Source organism: Cylas formicarius, unplaced genomic scaffold (genome assembly GCF_029955315.1).
Source record: "Cylas formicarius isolate icCylForm1 unplaced genomic scaffold, icCylForm1.1 PGA_scaffold_3__17_contigs__length_32017465, whole genome shotgun sequence".
Classification (NCBI taxonomy): domain Eukaryota; kingdom Metazoa; phylum Arthropoda; class Insecta; order Coleoptera; family Brentidae; genus Cylas; species Cylas formicarius.
The window spans coordinates 31,868,005-31,889,494 of NW_026844326.1; the positions used below are offsets into that span (position 1 = coordinate 31,868,005).

Consider the following 21,490-nt stretch of genomic DNA (forward strand, 5'->3'; position numbering starts at 1 on the left):
TAACGGAAGCGATTGCAAACACGCGGAACTAGTCGCTCGACGTCGCAGGTACGACGAACACCTGGTGTCCGACCGCCACGTCCGATCCGGATATTTTTCCGCGTAAAATAAAATCGATTTTTTTTCCTCGTTCCCGAAAAAGGGACGACGCCGTAATACTCGTTCGACGTATTATTATATCGTCGGCGTTCGTCGCGGCGAGGGGGAGGAGGGTGGGAAAAATATTGATCGTGCCGCCGACGGCGGCGGCGGTCAGTATTGCCCGGCGAAATCCGGTGACGTCAGTGCGGTCGATCGTGTTCCCGGTCGTCGCGGGGCGGTGATCGTGGTGACCTGGTGCGACGGTGGTGATCGGGTGATATTTTTCCTCTGCCACGGTATTTTCGACCCACGTAAGTACCTGCTCGCAAAAACGTCTCGGGTTCCGCGAACAATCAACGAAATGACTAACGTAACCAAGGGGGAGAGTTGGTGGTCGAGAAATACGCGATGAAAATCTCGAAATTATCCGCTGGCATTCGAAAAACGCCTTCCTCTTTTTAAAAACGGGTAAAAACTTAAGGGCACGCTGTGACGTCACCCGATTGCGCCCCATTTGTTTTCGTTATTAAACAAATAAATGAATAGATGAAATCAAGCCGGAAATCGACGATTGACTTGGTCCAGCAGGAAAAACGTACAAAATCGGCGCCTGCGTTCTAATTATTACCCAAATACCACACTCTCCGATGTCATTCTACAAACCTCCTGCTTCACACTTCCGAAAGTCATTTTGGAAATCGCACGCGTAAAACTTCTTCTCGAAAGGTATTTTTAAGAAATAAATTAATTAACTTTTGCTTACTACAAGCCCCATACAATAAAATGGCATGCCAGAAATTGTTTGGTCAAGATGTTAACGTTTGATCAAAGCGTATAAGCTTCGGTTCTTGGTTAGTAACGAATCTTCTTATTCTCTGCATGCGTTCTAGGCGGTGACTTCACATGATACCTGCTTTCAAAAATAACAATAAAGGTTTCATCTAAGCATAGAAAGTTTTATTCTTGGTTATTAACGATTCTTCGTATTCCTAGCATGTATAATAGTTCTAGGCGGAGACTTCACATGCTAAAGGCGCTCAAAAATAATAATAAAGGTTTAATCAAAGCATATGAACTTTGATTTTTGGTCAGTAACGATTCTTCTTATACCTGGCGTGTGATGTTTCTAGCGAAATGATCTATAATTTTTTTATATTATTTCAATTGTGGTCAAATAAAGTTATATTTTTTTAAATGGAATACCCAATATTTTTAATATATTTTTAATAACCCTTTAAAAGCCGAATCTAAGGTTATATATATAACGTTCTATATATGCGTTTCTATTGAAGCGTTATTAGCGGATATCTTTACAAACATTGAGAAAAGTAACATTTTCAGTTTCGAATATCGTATGAAACAAGTATTGTTTTGCAAAATATGTTATGCATCGTTGGATTAAAAAAAAAGTAACTTTATTTGACCACCCTCTATGTAAATAATGCGAAAAAATTAAAAGTCAATTTACTGGGATCATTTTTTATATTCAAATTTTTCTGTAACACTCATAGATTTCGAGATAAACCGGCAACCGTGTACGTACAAATTAACCTCGGAAACAGCTCCCAAAATTTTGTATCATTTTATATTGCGTTGTATTTTATTTTATATTATATTCGCGACTGAATGGCCAGAAGTTGTACAAAAACGATAATCACCGATCAATTTGCTTTATGCGCCCCGTTAGGCGCCAAAACCAACCACGAACTACAGAACCGATATTTTTAACCAGGGGCCACCTGTCAAAAATCTCGTGACGTTCCATCTGCAGCGGCGGCTCGCCGCTTTCCAACGCGATGGTCGACTAAAGGCGTCGCGGAAAAGTAAGCGACGCTCTTCGCGCGATCGAATTACTCAACGATTTGCTCAAACGATGCGACTCGACAGCGAGGCCGTCCGCACGAACTACGACACGGACGCGAATTACTGCTGCGATATGGAAGTCGCGTTCGACGACGACGCCGAAGACGACGTCGAAACCCAGAAGGCGACCGAACGGCTCGTGTCCTTAAACCGGGAATTTAGCCTGGAAGGTCGGTCAATCGCCCAGCACCGCGTGGCTTGCACATTCCTAATTTAATCACCTCGTATAAACCGCATTTACAATCAATTCGCTCACCAAGCCGATATTTCATACATCACGAGTCTGTGAAACGCTAGGTATGAGTCATTACATAATAAATATGACTGAGGGACGATGGAAAAACACCGTATCTAGTAGTGTTGTGTCAATCGTCCATTTTACGAGGGACGAATCAATCAGTGACTGATTTCGAAAAAGACCGAATCATTTCAATCAATCGTTCATATCAATACTTTTTGTTGCCAACATAAGTGGCAATAGTCACTGAATCCGAAGAGTCCGAAAGACCGATTCAGATTCATTTGAGTTCCAATCGTTGTTGTGTCTATATGTCATGTTTTCTGTTCTAGTTGGTATAATATTTAGCTATGTTCTGCTCTTTATTGTATCATGATTTTATCAAAATAGGTGCTACGTATTGGGTTGTACTAGTAGTATATTAATTTGTATAAATTAAATACCTGTGCGGAAATAGATATTTCATTCAATATTCAATTCAACACATTAGCAAATCTACCAATAGATGTCGATACTATAGAATAATTATAACAATACTGCCATTCCTTTTCCGCGGTCTATTTAAATCTTAAACCATTTAAATCAATCGTATTCCGCAAGGCGAATTCGATATGTTTTGGTACGGTCGTCCTATATTCGGTCACTTCAGACCGGTCGGGGCGGCAGCGACAGCGGCAAAAGTGATCGAATCGTTACGAACAAGCGGAGTTCGGTCTTTCGATCCTATGAAGTAATTGAATCAAAGTGACCGAATTAATCGCGATTGACACAACTCTAGTATTTAGTCCCTTTCAACCCACAGAGTGTAAGGGAGGCATTTTTACATACAATCTAGTTAATTATCTATCAAAAGCTTCAAGCCTAGCTAAATTTTCAGCTTCTATCCATGTCCTCGTCGTTTTTCAAGATCTTTACCATTTTGGTTCCTGTTTCTCTGCTCCTGTACAGTGTATTCAAGCAGTTTCTTTTTTATAAACTCCTCTTTACTTTTTAGAAAATGCTTGGAAATATTTTACCGAACCGTTCGCACTGACGTATTATAAAGCGAATTTTTGGAAAAACTATTAGCGCAACAATACGACATTTTTAATATATTGTATTTTAAGGGGGTACAATTTCGACTATGTTCAATAACAAATTTCCCATTTGTGTGAAACGACGTATGCACAGTTTTCTTGGGAGAGAATGTGACGAAGAACTAAAAACGAAACACGGCGTTCCATGGACAACTTAAAATGACTGTGTTGCAGTCTAAATATTGTCTAAAAATTGCGGGGAAATAAATGGTATATTTATGGAACAATTTCAGCAGTTTTTATTTCTTCGTCGGTGTCAATATTTATGGTCGCGGTGGTCGTCATGTTCCAGAACAGTTAGCCAACCTACAGTAAGCAAAATTATTAAAGAAGCCGCTAATTATATGAGGGTTCACCTCTTGCCCAGATATATCAAGTTATTTGTTTTCCACTAAACTTTTTTTTGTTCCTACATTTTCAAATCTAAAAATACAGAATCTTATAGCTTAATTCGATAGAAAAAATATCATTTTACCTACTGGTATAGGAAAATAAGAAACAAATAAAACGCGGCTAGGACGTAGGTTAATTACGATAGGTTATGGTCAATGAATTTCTTCTTTTTCGTTTTAGCGAAACAAATGTTAAAAATGAAACCGATCAGACATTTGCCACTAGCAGTGTTAGTTACGGTCCCGTCTGATAACTACTATTTTTATTGTTTTACATAGCCATGTTTCTATCGTTTAACAATATTGTTACTTACCATGTTCATAACAATGTAGAAATTTCGGAAATGTCATTGGCCACAGTGCTACAGTTGACACTTAGGTAATGTTGTTGTCTTAAGCAGGCGGTGGTTTTTGTAGTTTATATTTATATTTATGCTTAATAAAATTTAAGAGCTTTTCTTATATAAATGAAAATTTCCTTCTCATAGGTAAAAAGCACAACCAGATAAACAAGTTGTCTAAAAAGCAAAACTCTCCCAGCCATATACTATAACAGTAGAAACAGAATATATCGGCATATCTATGGCATAAACGAACACACAACATTTATTCTTTCACGTTTCACCGCCTAGCGAGGAATTGATTATAAATTCAGCGTAACCTCGACCAGGTGACGTTGCAGCGGTCGCCGCGAAAGACGTGGACCACGTGGACCTTCGGGAGGAGGAATTGGGGCCGCGTTCCGATTTCGTGCCCGAGGTGCAGAGCTGCGTCGAGGTCGAATCGTCCGGCTCGTCGCAAACGGCAACGCGATACGACGACCGCTACGCGTTCGACGTAGAACTGGCCAGTCAATTGACTGTGCTCGAACCAGACCAAAACTTTACTGTCCACGAGCACAGTTACGAGATGTACGAGGAAATTGTCGAACCGTGCGCCGACAACTTCGACGTCAGATTCGACGAATTGTCCGATTCGGGCTCGAGTCGCGGCGGCGAAGCGAGTTTGATGTCGCCCGAGAGCGAATCCGCCGACGATCAGCAGAACGAAACCGATCTGACGAGTCTCAATTGGCTCCACAACATCACCAACATCATGGGAGGTGAGTGGAAAGAAGAAGAACCGGCGAGAAGATACGTCGATTCAAATTGTGTAGTACAGACATGGAAAGTTTTACAAATCGAAAATGCAATTCCGTATAAATAAGCGTGGAAAGTCACAAAAGCGTGAATATGCTAGTGAAGTTACTAAATATTATAACTTACAACTTTAACAGTGATAATAACATAATTAATTTTCTTAATTGTAACAATTTTATCTATCAAAGGCCTTGTACACACGATGCCAATTCTACATGTAGGACGCAATTTTTTCAACGCAAAATAGGCTTAATTATTCTGGCGGAATTTTAACGATAAACTATACGTTTTAGCCTTTGTTAGGTTAAACTTTATGCCAAACTGTTTTTAACACGCATATACATGGGTATATAAGGACAATCGATAATCCCAATACCGAGAGAGTGACGGTCTACTTTTCTTCCTTTATATGCAGCAACTTTATGCACGGGAGGAGTCCTATGGGCCATTCGGCCAAACCGGGTTAGTTTGTTAGTTGTTTTTTCTCTGATGTTTCTTTTTGGGAATTAGACGAGTACTTTAAAAGCAAACAGTAATTAACTACGTCCATTTTTGATGCTAAAGAAAGAACAGGTTATGTTCCCTAAACGAACGCCCTATGGAACTGTTTCTTGGAAAAGTTGATCTGTGGATTAGCTACTTCTCTTACTTAAGCAAAGATAAAGCAATCCAAGTTGACATTTTTCCAGAAATTCCTTAAGATTTCTAAATTTAGGCAGCAAAATGCTGATACGCTTTTTGTTTGTAAATCTAAGTACCTTATCGATTCTGTTTCCTGAATTTTTTCTGTATTTTCTGTTTACTTTTTGGCAAATGATTTTGCAGATTGTATTGCACTGTATTTCTTTATTTATTTGGAACCATAATTTTATATTTTTGAAATGTTTTTCGGCCTCGCAGACGATCGGAGTGTCATCGGCGAAACTTATTATTTTCCCAATAGTTTTTGGCTCTTAGCAAATCCACATTCATCAATAAATTAATGAGGCACCACAAAAACAATTTCTTTTGTTTCATTAACGACACAACCTTGAAGGGTAAAAGCTTTTCCCTTCACTTTTTCGGTTCTGATGAGAGAATTTGGTTAGTTCCTCGTGCGTATCGGTTGTTGATGGCTTTGTCAGAGCTTAACTGAAAGCGAGTTCGATTTGTGAAATGCAGTGGTCTGTGAAAAAAAAAACGTCCGTCCGATAAGGTTTCTTTAGTGTCTTTATTTTTTAATGTCCTCAACCTCAGGTGTTTTTTTTGGTTGTCCGCAGTTCCGAATTTGCCGACGCCGCCCGTCTCGCCCAAACCGAAGGCGCGCCGGCCCCAGAACACGGCGCAGGGGGGCGGCAACCCGCCCCCGAAACCTGCCGACCTAACGATCGACATCACGTCGTACAAGAAAAACGGCGACAAAAAACCGCCGTTTTCATACGCCACCCTTATCTGCATGGCGATGGGCAAGAACGGCAACAAGATGACGCTCAGCGCCATCTACCACTGGATCAGGGAGAATTTCCTCTACTACCGTAAGGCGCATCCGAGCTGGCAGAATTCGATCAGGCACAACCTGTCGCTCAACAAGTGTTTCGTGAAGCAGGCGAGGTCGAGGGACGAGCCGGGCAAAGGAGGTTTCTGGAAACTGGACCTAGAAAGACTGGAGGAGTCGCGCAGGTCGAAACGTCGGTCGAGTTTGACGGTGCGCGCGCCCAAGAACCGACCGACTACCGTCGACGCCCCGAAACACGTGAACAAGTCGCCGAAAAAGGCGCGCAGGTGAGGGAAAGTGTTTTAGTAACTTCTCTAAATCCTAAATGGTCCGTGGTGGTCGTGTGACCCAAAGACAAACACATCCAGATATTTACTGACAATCCTGGCAGTGCGGAATCTAGCATTATTGTGCATAAAAGCGCCATCTTTGCCTATAATGATCATTAAAAGCATAGCCAGCAGACCGAAGAGTATAAGATAGAGAGGGCAAGGCTCCCATTAGTGGCAATGTTAAAAAGCATACACGAATTTCAAGGCTCTCTAGTGAGTGAGCCCAGTCATGAAAACGGAAAACGCGCGGGCCGTACGGTTCAAGTCAATTTAAAGTTTAAAATGTAAAATGTGAAACAAAAAAAACTATTTCGAAATAGTTTTAATTTTTTTTATTAAAATATAAATAAAGTGCTGTTATCCGTTGCAAGCTACTGTAGTATTGTCAGTGTGACGCATTAATTTAAATCGCCATTAGTACTTGGACACAAATAATACATGGCATTCGTTACAGTATACGCGACCTTCCCCTCTAACTTAGCAGACCATACAAGGAGAGGGAGGGCAAGGAGGTCCACTGAAGCTTGTTATTATTTGTTGTGTTGAATTTTATTTATTTTTGACTAACTTCGGCTAAATTTTAGCCAAATTTTGTTGAAACTTCTAAAAAAAATGTTTGTTGGTGCAAGATAAAAAAAAATTTTTTTTCATTGTAAATAAGGTTTCCGCGTTATAAATATCCATATTTTCCTCTTTGACGACTATTTATTGTTATAATTCTCAAAAGAAAACCTATTTTTGACATGATACGAGTAGTTTTTCCGATTATATAGAAAAAAATTGAGCGTTATGATCTTTTTATACTTCGACCAGAAATATAGCGCTCTTACAACCGACCCCGTGACTAACTTTGCCTACTGTTTATTACTCCAAAACCGCGACCCCTTATAGAACACCCTGCCAAGCAGACCCTTGCCCGTAACCATTCCAGGACCGTCCTAGGAATTTATCTACCTACACTGACAAGCGGGATATAAGTATTTTTTAATTTTTTTCGTCGAGCAATTTTTCAAAGTACAAAGTAACAACATATTACGGTCTATTTCATTACATTTTCTGTATAGTATCATTTTTAATAGCAAAATATTCAATATATTAATAATAAGGTATCAGTCACTTAAAAAATCGTCGCTATCCCTACTCGACTCCGCCACGAATCGTTCTCAATAAATATACAAGTGAGAATCAAAAATCTGCTTTTTCAAATTTATTATACTCAATAATGTCCTTTTTTTATTACCAAAGTAAACATTAATAACCTAGATGTGAATCTATCTCAAATGAATTAAAACACATAAACACCCACCTTCTCTCTCCCATTAGAGACATTAAAAGTTCCATCATAAAGGACACTTCACCACAACCTTCCAAAGACTACCAAAAGCTACCCGACACTTATCACTGTAGTGATAAGTGTCGTTCACTTCAGGCCGTATATAAGCAGGTACAGAGTGGAATGCGAGCCAGGTACAGAGTAAAATACCAAGGAACCACAGCTCTAAAGAAGCTAACAGGATGATTAAATGGCGTAGAAGATATAAATAGTATTAGTATTATGCATTGTTATTATTATTATTAGTATATTGTGGAGGTTTCCTTGACAATTGTTTCTCGTTCGGCTTTTGATAATCTCTTGGTCCTGGGTACATCAGTAACGGATCCTAAAAATAATTAAACAGATATTCTGTAATAATACATTGCCTATTGAAAAGTGTAATTCAAGGACATATACGAATTCTCTTCGCAGTTTCTACAAGGCGTTTCTTAGTCGAGCAGTATAACCTACTTAGCCATCACTGCGTACACAAACTTTGTGATCACTGCACTTCACCAATACCTTTACAATACAAAATACAAAGTTGATAACCGTTTAAGTGCTTAATTAAATCTTTTGCGACCTTCGGATATCGAAAATACATCTTGGTCCGAGTGTTTTGTGTTTACTGGTACTCGAAAATCCTAAAAAAAAAAGTGACACATAACCTAAAAACATCAATTAAAAGAAACTTTCCCGGTTGCGTATTAAAGGCTCGAGATAACGAGACGCTTTATTTGCTAAAGGAAAAGGACTTTTTTATTTTTATTAATTTTGCTATCGCGGTGCTCAGGTGTCCGCCTTCGGTGCCAGGCGAGCGCAAACACAACATCCTGTCCAACATATCGATCTGCGGCTCGACCGACATCGAGAACGTGGAGGAGGCGGCCAGAAGGGCGTCGAAGGCGGTCAAGGCGCGACCCGAGCCCGCCCCCATCGCCGTTCCCCCGTCCATGCCCCAGGAGCCGCCCCTGGCGGAGGCGCTCGCCCCGCCCATCGTCACCGAAGACGACCTGACCGGTTTACTGCTCGCCACCAACGGCTGGGACGACTGCCAGCTCGAGATGCTCGACTCGTTGCTGGATTCGCTTTAAAAAAAATATTTTTCATTCGATGATAATCCACAGAGTGTTTTGTGCCTTTGTCCAACACCGGAGTGTCTATTTACGTAGATCTACAATTGTACATAGTTTACATACGGATTTTATACGGCAGGTATCGAAAGGGGTTCGTGGTTTGTTACACGTGGTGTGCGCGACGACAGCGACGCGCAGCGGGACGGATGGTACAACTAGGTTGACATTTTTTAAGCTAGAAAAATTTCATTTCAAGCGGAATTAGCTTCGTGATTAGAAAAAGTTGAACGGAATTTTAAAAACGTCACGGGAAAAGGATTCTTTACATTTTAAAGCAGCTACAGTTAGCGTAATACCATTTTGGAATGACGTCACGCGACGTACGATTCAAATAAGTATTTCTTGACCCGATGATAACCAAAACGTATACAGTGATGAGGTATAAGAAAACCAGAGTTGGTCTTAAAGGATTTTATAACTTTCAGAGCTAAAATTTTCTGCAAATAAGTTACTAACATGCTGCATTCCTTGTTTGAAACGCCCACATCACAACTAAATTCTTGACGAATATACCCTGAAGAAACCACAATGATTTGTTTCAATTTTGTTTGTCTCTGCCAGTTGACATGGGTTAAACAAAAATAACCAAAAGTGACGTCATTTCAGAAAGGTAATGCATCAACTATAAAAAGCGATCTCATTAGAACGTTATTGGAGATACCAATGATCCTATCTACTAATAATAATAATAATATTTATTTTCAAATCGACCAATACGGTCTTTTTATGGGAAATTGTCAAACACACAAAATAAAATGGCGCCTAATTTACTTATCCAAGACTACAAAAAGTAATCTATAAGTCACATGTCTCTTAAGATAATAAGAACTATTAAATTTTACGGAACTCTAAAGTTGTCTTTGAAAATTACTATTCAACATAAAACCTGATTCAGTTTGAAACACATTATTTTTTTTAATAGGTTTTGTACCTCCTCAAAATATCTTTACCTTTACCTAATACCAAAGAAGACCAATGAGTTTTAAAATGCATGTTTTTTTATTTAGGACGATTCAAAGAACCTTTACATCATATGCTGACAGCAAATCTTGGCAGCTGTCAACTGTTTTCCGTTGTAAATTTTTTTTGACCTTTGGAAAGAACAAAGCTAGCGAATATCCAATATTTTTGTTTTTTTGGATAGCTTTTTCTTTTGCTTCTTTATCCATTTTTGTAATAAGGAGAGAGAAAGCAATCTGGCATACCCGTGTTTGTAAATTTTGTATGTGGAGACACAAAGGACCTTCATCATTAGAAAAATTGCATATATTTACTTCTTTTTAAAAAAGATCTCGGCAGTATCGCCTTCGTTAGCGGAAAAATGCATAAAGACGAAAATCACCCACGTCAGTAAAAATTCCCGTGAAATACAAAACCTCAAATTAAACTGCGGGACTTTGAAATATCGATAACGTGGTTTTCAAATAATGCCACACATATATTTTTTATATTACATTACAAATATAATTTTGATACCAAACCTTTGTCAACCTAGTTTTGCACCTCCTGTGCGACGGTCGCTTCAACATATGGTAATTGCTCGCGCGATCCGCTCAAAATATTAGTTCGCGCAAACCGACCGGTTTTGCTCAAAATTGCTCAAACTGTTAACGTGCGCTCAAGAAAACGCGATGGTCCTCGATGGGATAATTGGCTCGTTGCGTATAAAACATTACGTAAAACTTACACCGGTCTTATTTATTTAGACGTACGACGCTGTATATTTACGTTGGAGGTATTTTGCTGGCCAGTTTGCGTACTGGTATTAAATAAATGAACATGCCGATGCTGACGAAACTGATTCAACAGGTAAGAATCCGGGTACCCAAACAACAGTTCAAAAATTGAGTATCCGGATTCTTATAATCTAATCAAAGTTGTATGGCCACGGACGCAGATAATATCTCCTCTTCGTTTTTAAAACGGGTATATACATTGAAGGCATTCGCCCATTCCTAAAGCCCGTCTTTGATTTTTGAACGGTCGTTTCGCCGATACGCAACTCATTGAGGGCCAATGACCAACACCGACAAAAGCTTCGTTCGAAATAAGAGATGCTGCGCTATAGCCATTCTTCGCTGAAAATGCCGATTTATTATTAATAATGCGATCGGCACACTTCTTATTAGGAGTCATGAAAACTGTCACCTTAAGACAAGACAGCAATAGGAAAATAAATTTCTCCGTAATTATAGGGACTCAAAATATTAAGCCTTGATTCCTCCTCGTCGCAGCGAATAACACTTGTCATTTCGAACCCACCAATAAAATCGAATATGCTCTCATTTCAAAAAAATTGAGCAAAATGTTATTATGGAAGCTCGTATACAATAAAAAATGATGCCCGGCCTATTAAACGTTTTTTATTCGAAAAAATTCCATCTAATTCGTAAAATTAACTAAAATTTTTAATTTTTTAGCGAACTGCAAAACTGATATTTAATAACTACAAATTTTTTATAAAATCTTGCTAATTGGAATAAGCATGTTTAGAAATTCATTTAATTTTCAAAGTTTATATTTTAAATTTGTGATAGAAAACTGCACAGGAAACATGAAAAAACAAATTCATTATTCAACTCTCTTCAGATTATGCGTAGTGAAGAAAATCAAGCCAACAATACTTCAGGCAGCTGTTAGAAACCGCAGGGAAAAAGCTGTTTGCCAATTTTTAATGTTTTTACTCATAATTTACTTTTCGTTTTTTGTTAAATTGTGTAGTTATGAAGCGGTTTTTATTATTTATTTTAAAGAGTATTTAAACATAGTGTAAAAATTGAACTGAAGTGGCTTTTACTTGATGAAATTCCATTTATCAAAATAAATAAGAACTAAAAGTTCGTATTTTCACGAAATTATATATTTTTACATGACGATCACGAAATATATAATTTTGTGAAAATTTGAACTTTTAGTTCTTATTTATTTTGACTTTTTAAACATAGTGTACATCAATAAAAAAATTATTTATAAGAAAATTGTTTCCACAATTAAAAAAAAAAAATTACTCCTGCATAATGGCATAACTTTTAATTGTAAACAACTTTTATTGAAAATCCACTGTTTATAGGAGAATGTCGTCACGATTCTAAGAATCTTGAGCAACTTCAAAATGGAGGCAGCTAAAAGCCTGAACGTCCGTGGTCTGTTTTTATGACAAAATGTGACGAATTAAGTGAAGAAAAAAAAAACAGCATTTTCAACATTGTATGTTTCATTTATTTGGTACCTGGACGCTTGTGTGTAGATATATTTCGGTAGGCAGTGGCGCCACAGGTGGCAAAAGAAACTTGTAATTTTCGTCTTGGAAATAAAGAAAAAAAATGCAAACCAAACGGCAACCATTCCTTTCGCTGGAGGGGGGGGGGGGAATAATAAAACGCTGCGTTTAGAAAATCGCTTTATTTATATTTAATAAACAAAAGAAAAGCGTCTACCTACCTTTTCACCGCCATCCGACCAAAATGCACTTACGCCCTCTCTCTCTATCTCGGACATAGGGAACTTAGGGGAACCCAGGACACTCGAGGTGTCACCGCCCCGACCACGCCTCCTCATACCCCCCACCCCTCCCCAACCCTAAAGACTAAGACGATCACGGGCCGGTATAAACAGCACGGCTGGGCACCGGGGCGCAGACAAACCGCTAACTCTCGGCTCCCCGTGATCTCTTTTTTCTCTCTCTCTTTCTCTCTCCCAAAACTCCAACACCCCCCACCATTCTCGTACACTCGAACTCTGCGCCTGCTTTACACATAGAAAACGGATTAGTGACCTGCGTTCCGAATTCGAGATCGGAGAGGGGGGATTAAAGCGGGCGGCCATTTTTGTTTTTTCCGGTAAAGGGGATCTCGCGCGAAAATAAACGATCACGTGTCGGTATTAAAAATCCAATGTCGTTTAATGCACTAAATAAACGGCGCTACAATCTGCGGACACACGCGGGGGAGGGCCCCCGAAAAAGAAATAAAATAAACTACCTCGTCGGCTACAGAAGGGAACAGATTACAATTTAACTAACCTAAAAAAAAAAAACAAAACCCACACATTCCTTTTTTCGTTACAATAAAGAGGCCGACTGGCGACGTGACAGAGATTTGGGGCTCGCGTGTCTTACGGATTTAAACGAGAAGCAAAACCGAAACTGTTTTTAAAAATATGTACCTTTTTAAAGGGGCGGGCGTCTCGGAACTCGGGAACGCCTCCGACAATGAAACGCCTGAAACTAAAGAAAAATAAGGTGTATATCGGGTGGCGTATTCCCCTCATATTCTTGAATTTTAAACCCCGTTTTTTGAAAAACAATTTTATATCATTTTTAAATTTTTATAAAATCAAATAAAAAAATAAATTAAATAATAATAATTATATTATATTTAATATAAAATGATCGGAGATTGTAAGAATAATTTTTATTTTGTCTGCCAAAATGACAGGTCAAATAATGCCTCTTGATGCCAGGTGTGCCAAATTTCATTAAAATATCTAAAATGGTATTACAGATATTAAAAAAAATATGTTTTATTTTTGAAAATTTTACCACCCTGTATATTAAAAGTGAAGATGTTTAGAACATATGTTCACACGAAGTCTTCTTATTAAAATGGACCCAAAAATCGACCCGTTAATTATTGACATTCGATTAGAAAACACCCTGTATATATTATGTATAAATACAACATTTTTGGAAATAAACTAGAGAGCGTTTTGCGACATTACAGCCAATACAATTTTTTTTCAAAATAATAATAATAATAAAATTAGTGCAACGAACACAGTCTTTATTGAATCATATTCATTCCACACATAATCGTATAAAATTTACCACAGAGACGGAACTAGACAACTGTTTAAACTTTCTGGACTTAACTATAAGCAAATTGCAGAACAAGTAACACATAATAAATCAAATCAACTCCCACGCACACAAAACAGCTGCATTTTATTCTTTTATCCACAGAAAATCTTGAAAAGGAATTAAATATTATAAAACAAATGGTTTTTAACAATTGTTGCAATCCCTCTACGATAGATACGATCAAAATTAAAAAACAGTTTCATATAACTCTGAACCATATCTCTATGCCATATCGAAACACCGAACCCAAAATTTATAAAACAATAAAACACATTGGGAAACCTAGCAACAAAAATTTCGAAACATCTATATAAATTTGGTCTTAAGATTGCTTTCAAAATAACAATAAAACTAAATAAAAGTTCAAAATCTATACTATCATTTAAATTCAGAAGTGCACAAGTTTAAACATAATTTTGATATTTTACATAATGAAGCAAAAGTAAAAAACTAAACTTGTTGGAAATTATTGACATTAGCAAAATGAGGTGGTAGATATGAACGAAAATTTAAAAAATAGTGGTGGTGCTCAACTGTCTTTCATATTAAGATTGCAGCTGCATGAGGTGTATTTTGGTCGCTTTATTTGTAAAAAAAGAACTTTTCCATCTGTAGAAGTGTTTGATATATTTTGTGTTTATTTATGAAACATTGAAAACTGTTTCTGTTAAAATCTAAAGCTTTTTATTGGGGTTATTGTTTTTCTATAGCCAAGTAGGTAAAACCTAGAGCAGTTTGATAGAGAAATAAGTCCACGACTTGGTAACACCTAAAGCCACAAATGAGTTTGGCGACTTATAAAGTGTTTGCAGCCCAATTTTGGACACTCTGTATAAAAGTAAACAACAACAACAAAAACGTGAACTTAAACCTGTTTTTAACATTTTATCAAATTTTCAGAAATTACACAAATAGAAGTACACGTGACATTTACCTTAACCTCAAAAACTGAAAGGCTAAATCGCATATCAATAAAATTTAAGGAAATTGTCACATTCAATCATAAGGGAATCAGTAATAATTATTATTGACATTTTAAATATAATGTTGGCATTTTAACAGTAATACTGATTCCATTATGAATATTGCACTATATTGTTACTGACATTAAAAGTTACGAAAGATTTTCACGAGCATCTTAGACCTTCATTTGTAATATATTTGCATTTAATAACAAAGAGAATAAATTTTATTTGTAGTGATCTCTCAAAACGCCCTCTAGCGGGGATACAAGCACAAATATTATTGTATTATATTATTCAACTATGTGTAATCTGAGATGATTTCTCAAAAAATGGGATTTAAAATTGAAATACTTAAAGCAAAGTAATTCCCAGAATTATCACTTAGCCTCTTTTTCAACCACTGCAAGTCTTTATGACAATAAGTTTTGCCCCTTTCATTCGTCAACCTTCACGAGAGACTTACCTTAGGTCCTTGACCTTGATCGCGACTTGCTGGCCGACCTCGAGCGCTTATCGTCCCTCGACGAGCGTGACGCCGCCCTGGAACTCTTGCTGCCCGAGCGGGATCGACTTCGACTCGCCGATCTCCTCCTCGACCTGCTTCTTCGGCTCCTCGTCCGCGAGCTGGACCTCCTACGGCCGCGATAACGGCGATGGGGCGACGTGGGTCGCCCGTAGCGCGCCATCTGCACTCGCAACTCCCTCCCGTCCAGCATACGGCCGTCCATGGCGTCGAGCGCGTCTTCCGCGTCCCTCTTGTCGTAAAAGCTAAACAGAAAACAGAGGTCAGTTGAACTCCCACATGCAGCGTTTCTTCTCCACGACTCACCGGACAAACGCGAAACCTCTGCTCTCCCGCGTGAACCTGTCGCGGGGTATGTAAATGTCGCCGACCTCACCGCATCGTTCGAAAACGCGTCGCAGATCTTCGGGAGTTGTGCGATACGTTAAATTGTCCACTTTGAGGGACACCATGCCGTCGATTCTGGGCGGGGGCCTGCCGTAACTCATCGCGGCACCAAATGTGTTCGAGTTGCTTCAAAATTCGCGTGCTGATTCACAAATTACCAATACAAACCTACTTTCGGCATGCACACGCCGCCGCCATTCACGAAACACGGATGACGCGCTTGGGCTAGTTTGGTTGGTTGCGACGCAGAGACTATCCGTGCTCCGGATTCGAATCGATGAATCTAGATTCTGAGGTAATATTCATAGATAACCGACCCAACCGAGGCGTGGACTTCGCAATGGAAGTGTTGAGGGGTATTAGTAAGAGATAATTTTGGATTAAAATTTATAATTACGTAACGCTGCCAAAAACGTAAATTCGCTAATTAATAGATACAAATGTTCACTATACTTCAGGTCGCGTTATTCCGCTTTATTTAAACAACGGTGTCCTACAGGATAGTTTTATTATTTGATCATTTGCTCCGTACACGTGTTGAATAACAAATTTATTTCGCATCCAGCTAACGAACGCTATCGTAAATGCACCTTTAAGCTTTAATATTACATATTTCTTTATATTTAATGTATTTAAAATTGTCAGCTGCGATTGTGCATCACAAATATTTCGAAATGATGTAGGCTTTGTTGAAAATAATTATGCTCTGTGTTCCGTGATCTCGTCAGTGACCGATCGATACACTGTGCACGTGTGGGTTATGTACGATGTACGATTCGAACAAATCGCCGCAGGGAAATGAATTGTTTTATATTGTTTTGTACAAAATAAACGAGCGGTGTGAGGAAATAGGTCTATTTTATTAAGAAAATACGGCAAAAATAAAACGACTCGTATATAGAAAAAAACGCTTTATTCGTAAACGGCTAGCGGGACAGTATCTTTTGAATTTCAGCGAACGACTTGCCTTTGGTTTCCGGCACCGCGTTGTAAATGAACGCGAACGAAGTCACGCAACAACACCCGAATATCCAAAAGGACGCGGCCATGCCGAGCCGCTCGGTCACGATGGGAAAAACGAAAACGATGAGGGTGGTGGAAGCGAAACAGCAGGCCGTGACGACGGCCGATGCCGTAGCCCTGACACCGGATGGAAATATCTCGCTGACTACCACCCACACGACTGAGCCGATGCCCAAGTTGAAGCTGACCACGTAGACGGCGAGACAAATGAGAGGCAACCAAGATAACCTTTCGACCGCGATGGGGTCCGAAGTTTTTAGAGACAGATAAAGGCCGAGGCACGCGTTGGCCGTCGCGCAGCCGGCGGCCGACGCTAGGAGCAAGATCCTGCGTCCTAGACGCTCGATCACAGTCGAAGTGACGAATATTACAAGCACTTTCATCGAGGCGACTATTGATGTGCCGTATTCCGCGGGGATAACGTTGCCGGCCTCGAGCAGGATGTCGTTCATGAATGCCACGACGACGCCGGTACCAGAAAACTGCTGAAAAACCACCAGCCCGACGCCTATGCCGAGCGGTCGTCTCAAGGTGGCGGAGCGAAAGACCTCCAGGTATCCGCGGCGACGTTGCCGGTTCGCGTCGACGAACTCGCGCGTTTGGGCGAGTTCTCGACGCGCGTACGCGACGTTGCCGCCCCGCAACCGTATCAAAGCGTTCTCAGCGACGTCCGTTTCGTCGACTTTCACCAGGTAGAGGGGGGAGTCGGGAGCGAACGCGGGAAACAGCGCGAAAAACGCTAGCAGCGGCGCGAGGCACGAGAGAGAAAACGAACGGACGTCGAGTACGTTACCGACCAGGTAAGGATAGAGGATGCCGAGCGAGAGGAATATCGTCGAGATGCAGCTGAATTTGCCCCGGTTCTGTTGCTCGGCAATTTCGGCCGTGTAGGTCGTCAGTACGGTGAAGCAGCCGCCGACGCCCAGGCCGTGTAGGAATCTGAAAGCGAAATTACGCCCTTGCATACTACTCTGTACCTGTTAGTGTACCGTATGAGGGGGGCGGGGCTAAAAGAGGGGCGTGATCATTGCCTCGGAGGGTCTGTGATTGTTGTAATCCTGTAAACTGATAAGTAGAGACCATAACCATAAACCTATTCTAGTTTTGCTTTACTCCGAAAAAAAAATTCATCGTACATGTAAAGAAATAAACCAAATAAATAAGTTTCTCTGTCTCTGCATCTTAAAATTACTCCCATCCTTTATCTTCTACCCACAATCACATTTTAATATTTGAAAAACTAACATCAACACTAGGGAAACCATCAACCTAAAAACCACAAAAGTCCTTAAAAAACAAACCTAAATCTTATATTCCATTGCCCTAAAATCTCATCTTAAGTCATCTATGTTATTGCCCAAAAGTCTATATATCTATATACACTGGTTCGTTTTAGACATAGCATCTCTCTACTAAATTCCCTATTCCTGAAACTCTCAACGTCGTTTCTCTCTAATAGTTTCCACATTAGAGATATTAAGCGTTCCATCGTCCAAAGACAATAAGTCCAAACACGCTGGTTTCCTTCCTTACATTCAAAATATCACTGACCAATGGTAAGTTATTAAGAAACATTACGTCAAAACCAGATTTTGCAACTTCCGTATGTAAGCAGATAGATAGTAGAACGCGTTTCAGTTCAGCTCTGAAGGAGTCAAAATGAGGACGAATCCAAAATATTTGTAAATAGAATTCTGGACGTTTCTTTGAAAACAAATGATATAGCATAGTTCGAGGCGCTGTTGCCATACCTTCCGAGATAATATAACCTGACGTCAGTGGCGAACGCCAACGTTGCGAGTCCGAGGCTCATAGGTACGGCAATCAAAATCAACGTTTTTTTGCGACCAATCGATTCGGAAAGGTCGCCGAAGACGAAAGGGCCGACCGTTTGTCCGACACAAAGGGCCGCGGCCACGAGACTTTTCTGCAGGGTGCCGATCGGCACGTTCAAAGGACCGTCAGGATCGTCGAGTTTCGGAAATACGGGAGATGTCCACGAGGCGGCCGTCCCAGCGGCGAATCCCAAAAGATTGGCTGAAAAGTTGTCACGCTTATAAAAATCCAGTTTGCGTCTTGAAAAACTTGAGTTACAATAATTTACAAAATTTAAACAGTCACGACGTAAGAAAGTAATAAAATTAAATATTAAAAAAAAAGAAAGGATCTGTCATCGTGTTTGAACCCGTGATCTTCAATGTCGCTCCCAACGCCCTACCGGCTGACCTATACGGTATGTTGCCGATTGGCTATTTTTTGCGGATATTGTTTTAACCATTGTCCTGTGTGTTTAGGTCCAATGAATCCTGCAAAAAATCTAGTCCTGGTGACCGTTAAACCCAAATTGACCCATCCGTTAATTTGAACCAAACGCTTTCTGGTCCTCATCTCGCGCACCCTGTATGAGAGACGAAAAGGGCAAATGACGTTCAAACCAATCGGCGCAGTTTTTCACGGTTTGTAAGTTACGCCCAATAATGTACCTCGAAAAATTACAATTTCCGGTTTTTTGCTCATAATCACGCGACACCCTGTATATTCTTGGGTCAACTTGGGTTGGGTTATTGCCCCAAATCTCGGGCGTCTCGTCGTTCGAGAATTTTTCCGATCGAACGTAGCGTTTTCGAGGAAATCGTTTTTTCTGGTTTCGAAAAAAAAAGTACTTCCGATACCGCCCAGTTTCGGCGAGTCCCGTATGGAGGCGAAAATCGAAATTCCTGCTCATTTTCGACTCGATGGCTCGCAATTTAGTAATAGAGATATTTTTCAAATGTGTATCTCGAGCACCCCGTATGATAAACGAAAACACTAAAATTATAGCTCTCGACACAGTTTACTATTTAAACCAAATTAACTCATCTTTTACAGTTTTTCATTTACGGCTAATATTTTACCCAAAACAACGGCCATTTTCAGGGAGTTATAGATTTTTTGCCCATTACCGACACACCCTGTCAATAATCGAAAAAATGCTTGAAATAAAAGTTATAGTTTCGTCTCTTGGTTAAAGAATTTTGCCGATTGGGTTAATAAACTAACCAAAACTAACCCAAAAAAATGTTTTTAATTTTTTTTTCAAAATACTTGCCAAAATTTAATAGCTCCCAGTTTCTACAGTTCAGATGTGGGCGTGGACTTTGTTTCTCTGCCAAATTACACTAACCTATTACATTTCTCAATATAGCCCGGAATATCTCGAACACCCTGTACAACAGGTGAAAACCTTGGATACAAAAGTTTTAGCAGTCGACACGGACTACATCACCATGTAAAAGAAACTGACATGTTAAGCCCCGTATTTTAGTTTCACACTGTCCGTTTTTGAAAAAGCGTCAAGAATAAGTTTGTGGTGCCGAATCTTCCGCATCTTCTAGTTCGAGAATTCTTTTGATCGCGTAAACGCTTTTCGAGAAATAATAAATAAATAAATGTTGTTTAGTATCTTTCCTAACAAAACCCCAAATAATTAAATTCTAAGCAAAGTACGGACCTGTTCGGCCATATTTCATTCTTACAGCTTGCCCGGGTCTATCCTTAATTCGTATCAGTTAGTCACTTTCTTATATCTATGAACAGACTTTACCTGTAATTTATTTATATGACAGGTAAGTTTGAAAATAGTCATTTTTGTCTTGTCTGCCTCTCGACTAACAACATTCTTCTTCTTGTGTTTTCGTGCCTTCTACATAGTTCTTCGATTTGTAAACAGGTTAAGACTATAGATTATATTTTTCCATTTGCCTTCGGATGCGAACATGTTTACAATTTTACAAGAAATTCAGAAGGGGAAGTAGGAGCAGCAATAAAAACAAGCGACATGACCAAAGTTCCGAAATCAACTGTAAGAAAAATTGTTGCAAATGGGATGATCACGAGGAAAGTGAGAGTTGTTGGTACTTCGCGATTTTTCAAAGAGCAACACGCAGATCTAATTGGACGTATAATCTACGACGCTTATAAAGTGAATGGTGTTTGACAGTGTGTGATAGAGTTGTGCCAAAGAGTCGTTGCGTTCGACACTCACGACACAGAAAAAAATGGATGGTGGGATAACAGTAACAAGTGGTACTAGATGTGCCGCCATCACTTGAAAAACGCATAATAATTCTTCATGCTGAGGACTGTTGTCAAAAATATCGCTAAATACTGTTATTGTGTTGGATAATTTCTCGTATCATTCAGCCGAAATTAGAAAAATTCCAAATACTTCTTCAAATAAAAAATAAAATAAAAAATAAAAGCACTATATTTCTGGTCGAAGTATAACGCGATTCATATATCGTTTATTTTCAATCGCGTCACAAACAATAGAAATGGTCTAATCTTTGGATGTTTGGGATTTTCCGTTAGCGATAATCTGGGGGGGGGGGCTTACCTACGAAAGCTGCGAAATACAAGAACGGAGATTCCCTGGTTCGGCCCTCGGATTCTCTTCCCGTCGCCTCTTTAGCGACGGCTCCGTTTAAACCGACGCGAATTTCGTCGTCGTCGTCCGCCGACATTGCAAAACAAACGAAAATCGAACACTGAAGGATACAAAAATTTTTTTCCTTCCTTTCGATCTTGATCGGGCTTATCTAATCGCACGATTTCTTGGGCAATACTGATTAAATGTCGCGATTTAATATTTAATAAGAAGTAATTAATTTTCCGCGCACCTCGTCGAAACCACGGACCATTGAAACGCG

General features: G+C 39.5%; 3 protein-coding genes and 1 long non-coding RNA gene across 7 annotated transcripts; 1 reads left to right on the forward strand and 3 right to left on the reverse strand.

The window, feature by feature from the left end:
* Positions 1-244: 244 nt before the first annotated feature.
* Positions 245-12,381, forward strand: LOC132699658 (forkhead box protein D1-like). Of its 2 annotated transcripts, none has more exons than XM_060666501.1 (5): positions 245-392; positions 1,814-2,114; positions 4,321-4,752; positions 6,049-6,550; positions 8,704-12,381. In XM_060666501.1, the coding sequence occupies exons 2-5, from the start codon at positions 1,955-1,957 to the stop codon at positions 9,002-9,004; spliced, it is 1,395 nt and encodes a 464-aa protein (XP_060522484.1). In that variant the 5' UTR covers positions 245-392; positions 1,814-1,954; the 3' UTR covers positions 9,005-12,381. The 2 variants fall into 2 exon arrangements, with proteins under 2 accessions (XP_060522484.1, XP_060522485.1); XM_060666502.1 differs by having other exon boundaries at positions 4,333-4,752.
* On the reverse strand, positions 2,130-4,181 carry LOC132699663 (uncharacterized). The gene is made up of 3 exons (XR_009618533.1): positions 3,738-4,181; positions 3,615-3,681; positions 2,130-3,564 (listed from the first exon to the last, which is right to left on the reverse strand). It is a non-coding gene; the product is annotated as an uncharacterized LOC132699663 (long non-coding RNA).
* A 106-nt stretch (positions 12,382-12,487) lies between the features above and the next one.
* LOC132699659 (serine/arginine-rich splicing factor 2) lies at positions 12,488-16,004 on the reverse strand. Of its 3 annotated transcripts, none has more exons than XR_009618531.1 (4): positions 15,699-16,004; positions 15,333-15,637; positions 13,211-13,271; positions 12,488-12,790 (listed from the first exon to the last, which is right to left on the reverse strand). XR_009618531.1 is itself a non-coding variant. In XM_060666503.1 (3 exons), the coding sequence occupies exons 1-2, from the start codon at positions 15,878-15,880 to the stop codon at positions 15,334-15,336; spliced, it is 486 nt and encodes a 161-aa protein (XP_060522486.1). In that variant the 5' UTR covers positions 15,881-16,004; the 3' UTR covers positions 12,812-13,271; position 15,333. The 3 variants fall into 3 exon arrangements, 1 of the variants encoding a protein (XP_060522486.1); XR_009618530.1 differs by having other exon boundaries at positions 12,488-12,793; XM_060666503.1 differs by lacking the exon at positions 12,488-12,790 and having other exon boundaries at positions 12,812-13,271.
* Positions 16,005-16,547: 543 nt separating this feature from the next.
* Positions 16,548-21,454, reverse strand: LOC132698908 (facilitated trehalose transporter Tret1-2 homolog). The gene is made up of 3 exons (XM_060665228.1): positions 21,178-21,454; positions 18,554-18,839; positions 16,548-17,741 (listed from the first exon to the last, which is right to left on the reverse strand). Exons 1-3 carry the CDS (start codon positions 21,302-21,304, stop codon positions 16,706-16,708), a joined length of 1,449 nt encoding a protein of 482 aa, XP_060521211.1. The 5' UTR covers positions 21,305-21,454; the 3' UTR covers positions 16,548-16,705.
* Between the last annotated feature and the right edge of the window lie 36 nt (positions 21,455-21,490).

Bases quoted from the DNA above. Each gene is read 5' to 3' on its own strand.
- LOC132698908 (XM_060665228.1), bottom strand. From the start codon at position 21,304: ATGTCGGCGGACGACGACGACGAAATTCGCGTCGGTTTAAACGGAGCC. The intron at 18,840-21,177 runs GTAAGCCCCCCC...ACAACTTTTCAG, and splicing joins GTATTTCGCAGCTTTCGTAG to CCAATCTTTTGGGATTCGCC. The intron at 17,742-18,553 runs GTATGGCAACAG...TTTCGCTTTCAG, and splicing joins AGGTTATATTATCTCGGAAG to ATTCCTACACGGCCTGGGCG.
- LOC132699658 (XM_060666501.1), top strand. From the start codon at position 1,955: ATGCGACTCGACAGCGAGGCCGTCCGCACGAACTACGACACGGACGCG. The intron at 4,753-6,048 runs GTGAGTGGAAAG...GGTTGTCCGCAG, and splicing joins CATCACCAACATCATGGGAG to TTCCGAATTTGCCGACGCCG. The intron at 6,551-8,703 runs GTGAGGGAAAGT...CGCGGTGCTCAG, and splicing joins TCGCCGAAAAAGGCGCGCAG to GTGTCCGCCTTCGGTGCCAG.
- LOC132699659 (XM_060666503.1), bottom strand. From the start codon at position 15,880: ATGAGTTACGGCAGGCCCCCGCCCAGAATCGACGGCATGGTGTCCCTC. The intron at 15,638-15,698 runs GTGAGTCGTGGA...TTTTCTGTTTAG, and splicing joins AGAGGTTTCGCGTTTGTCCG to CTTTTACGACAAGAGGGACG.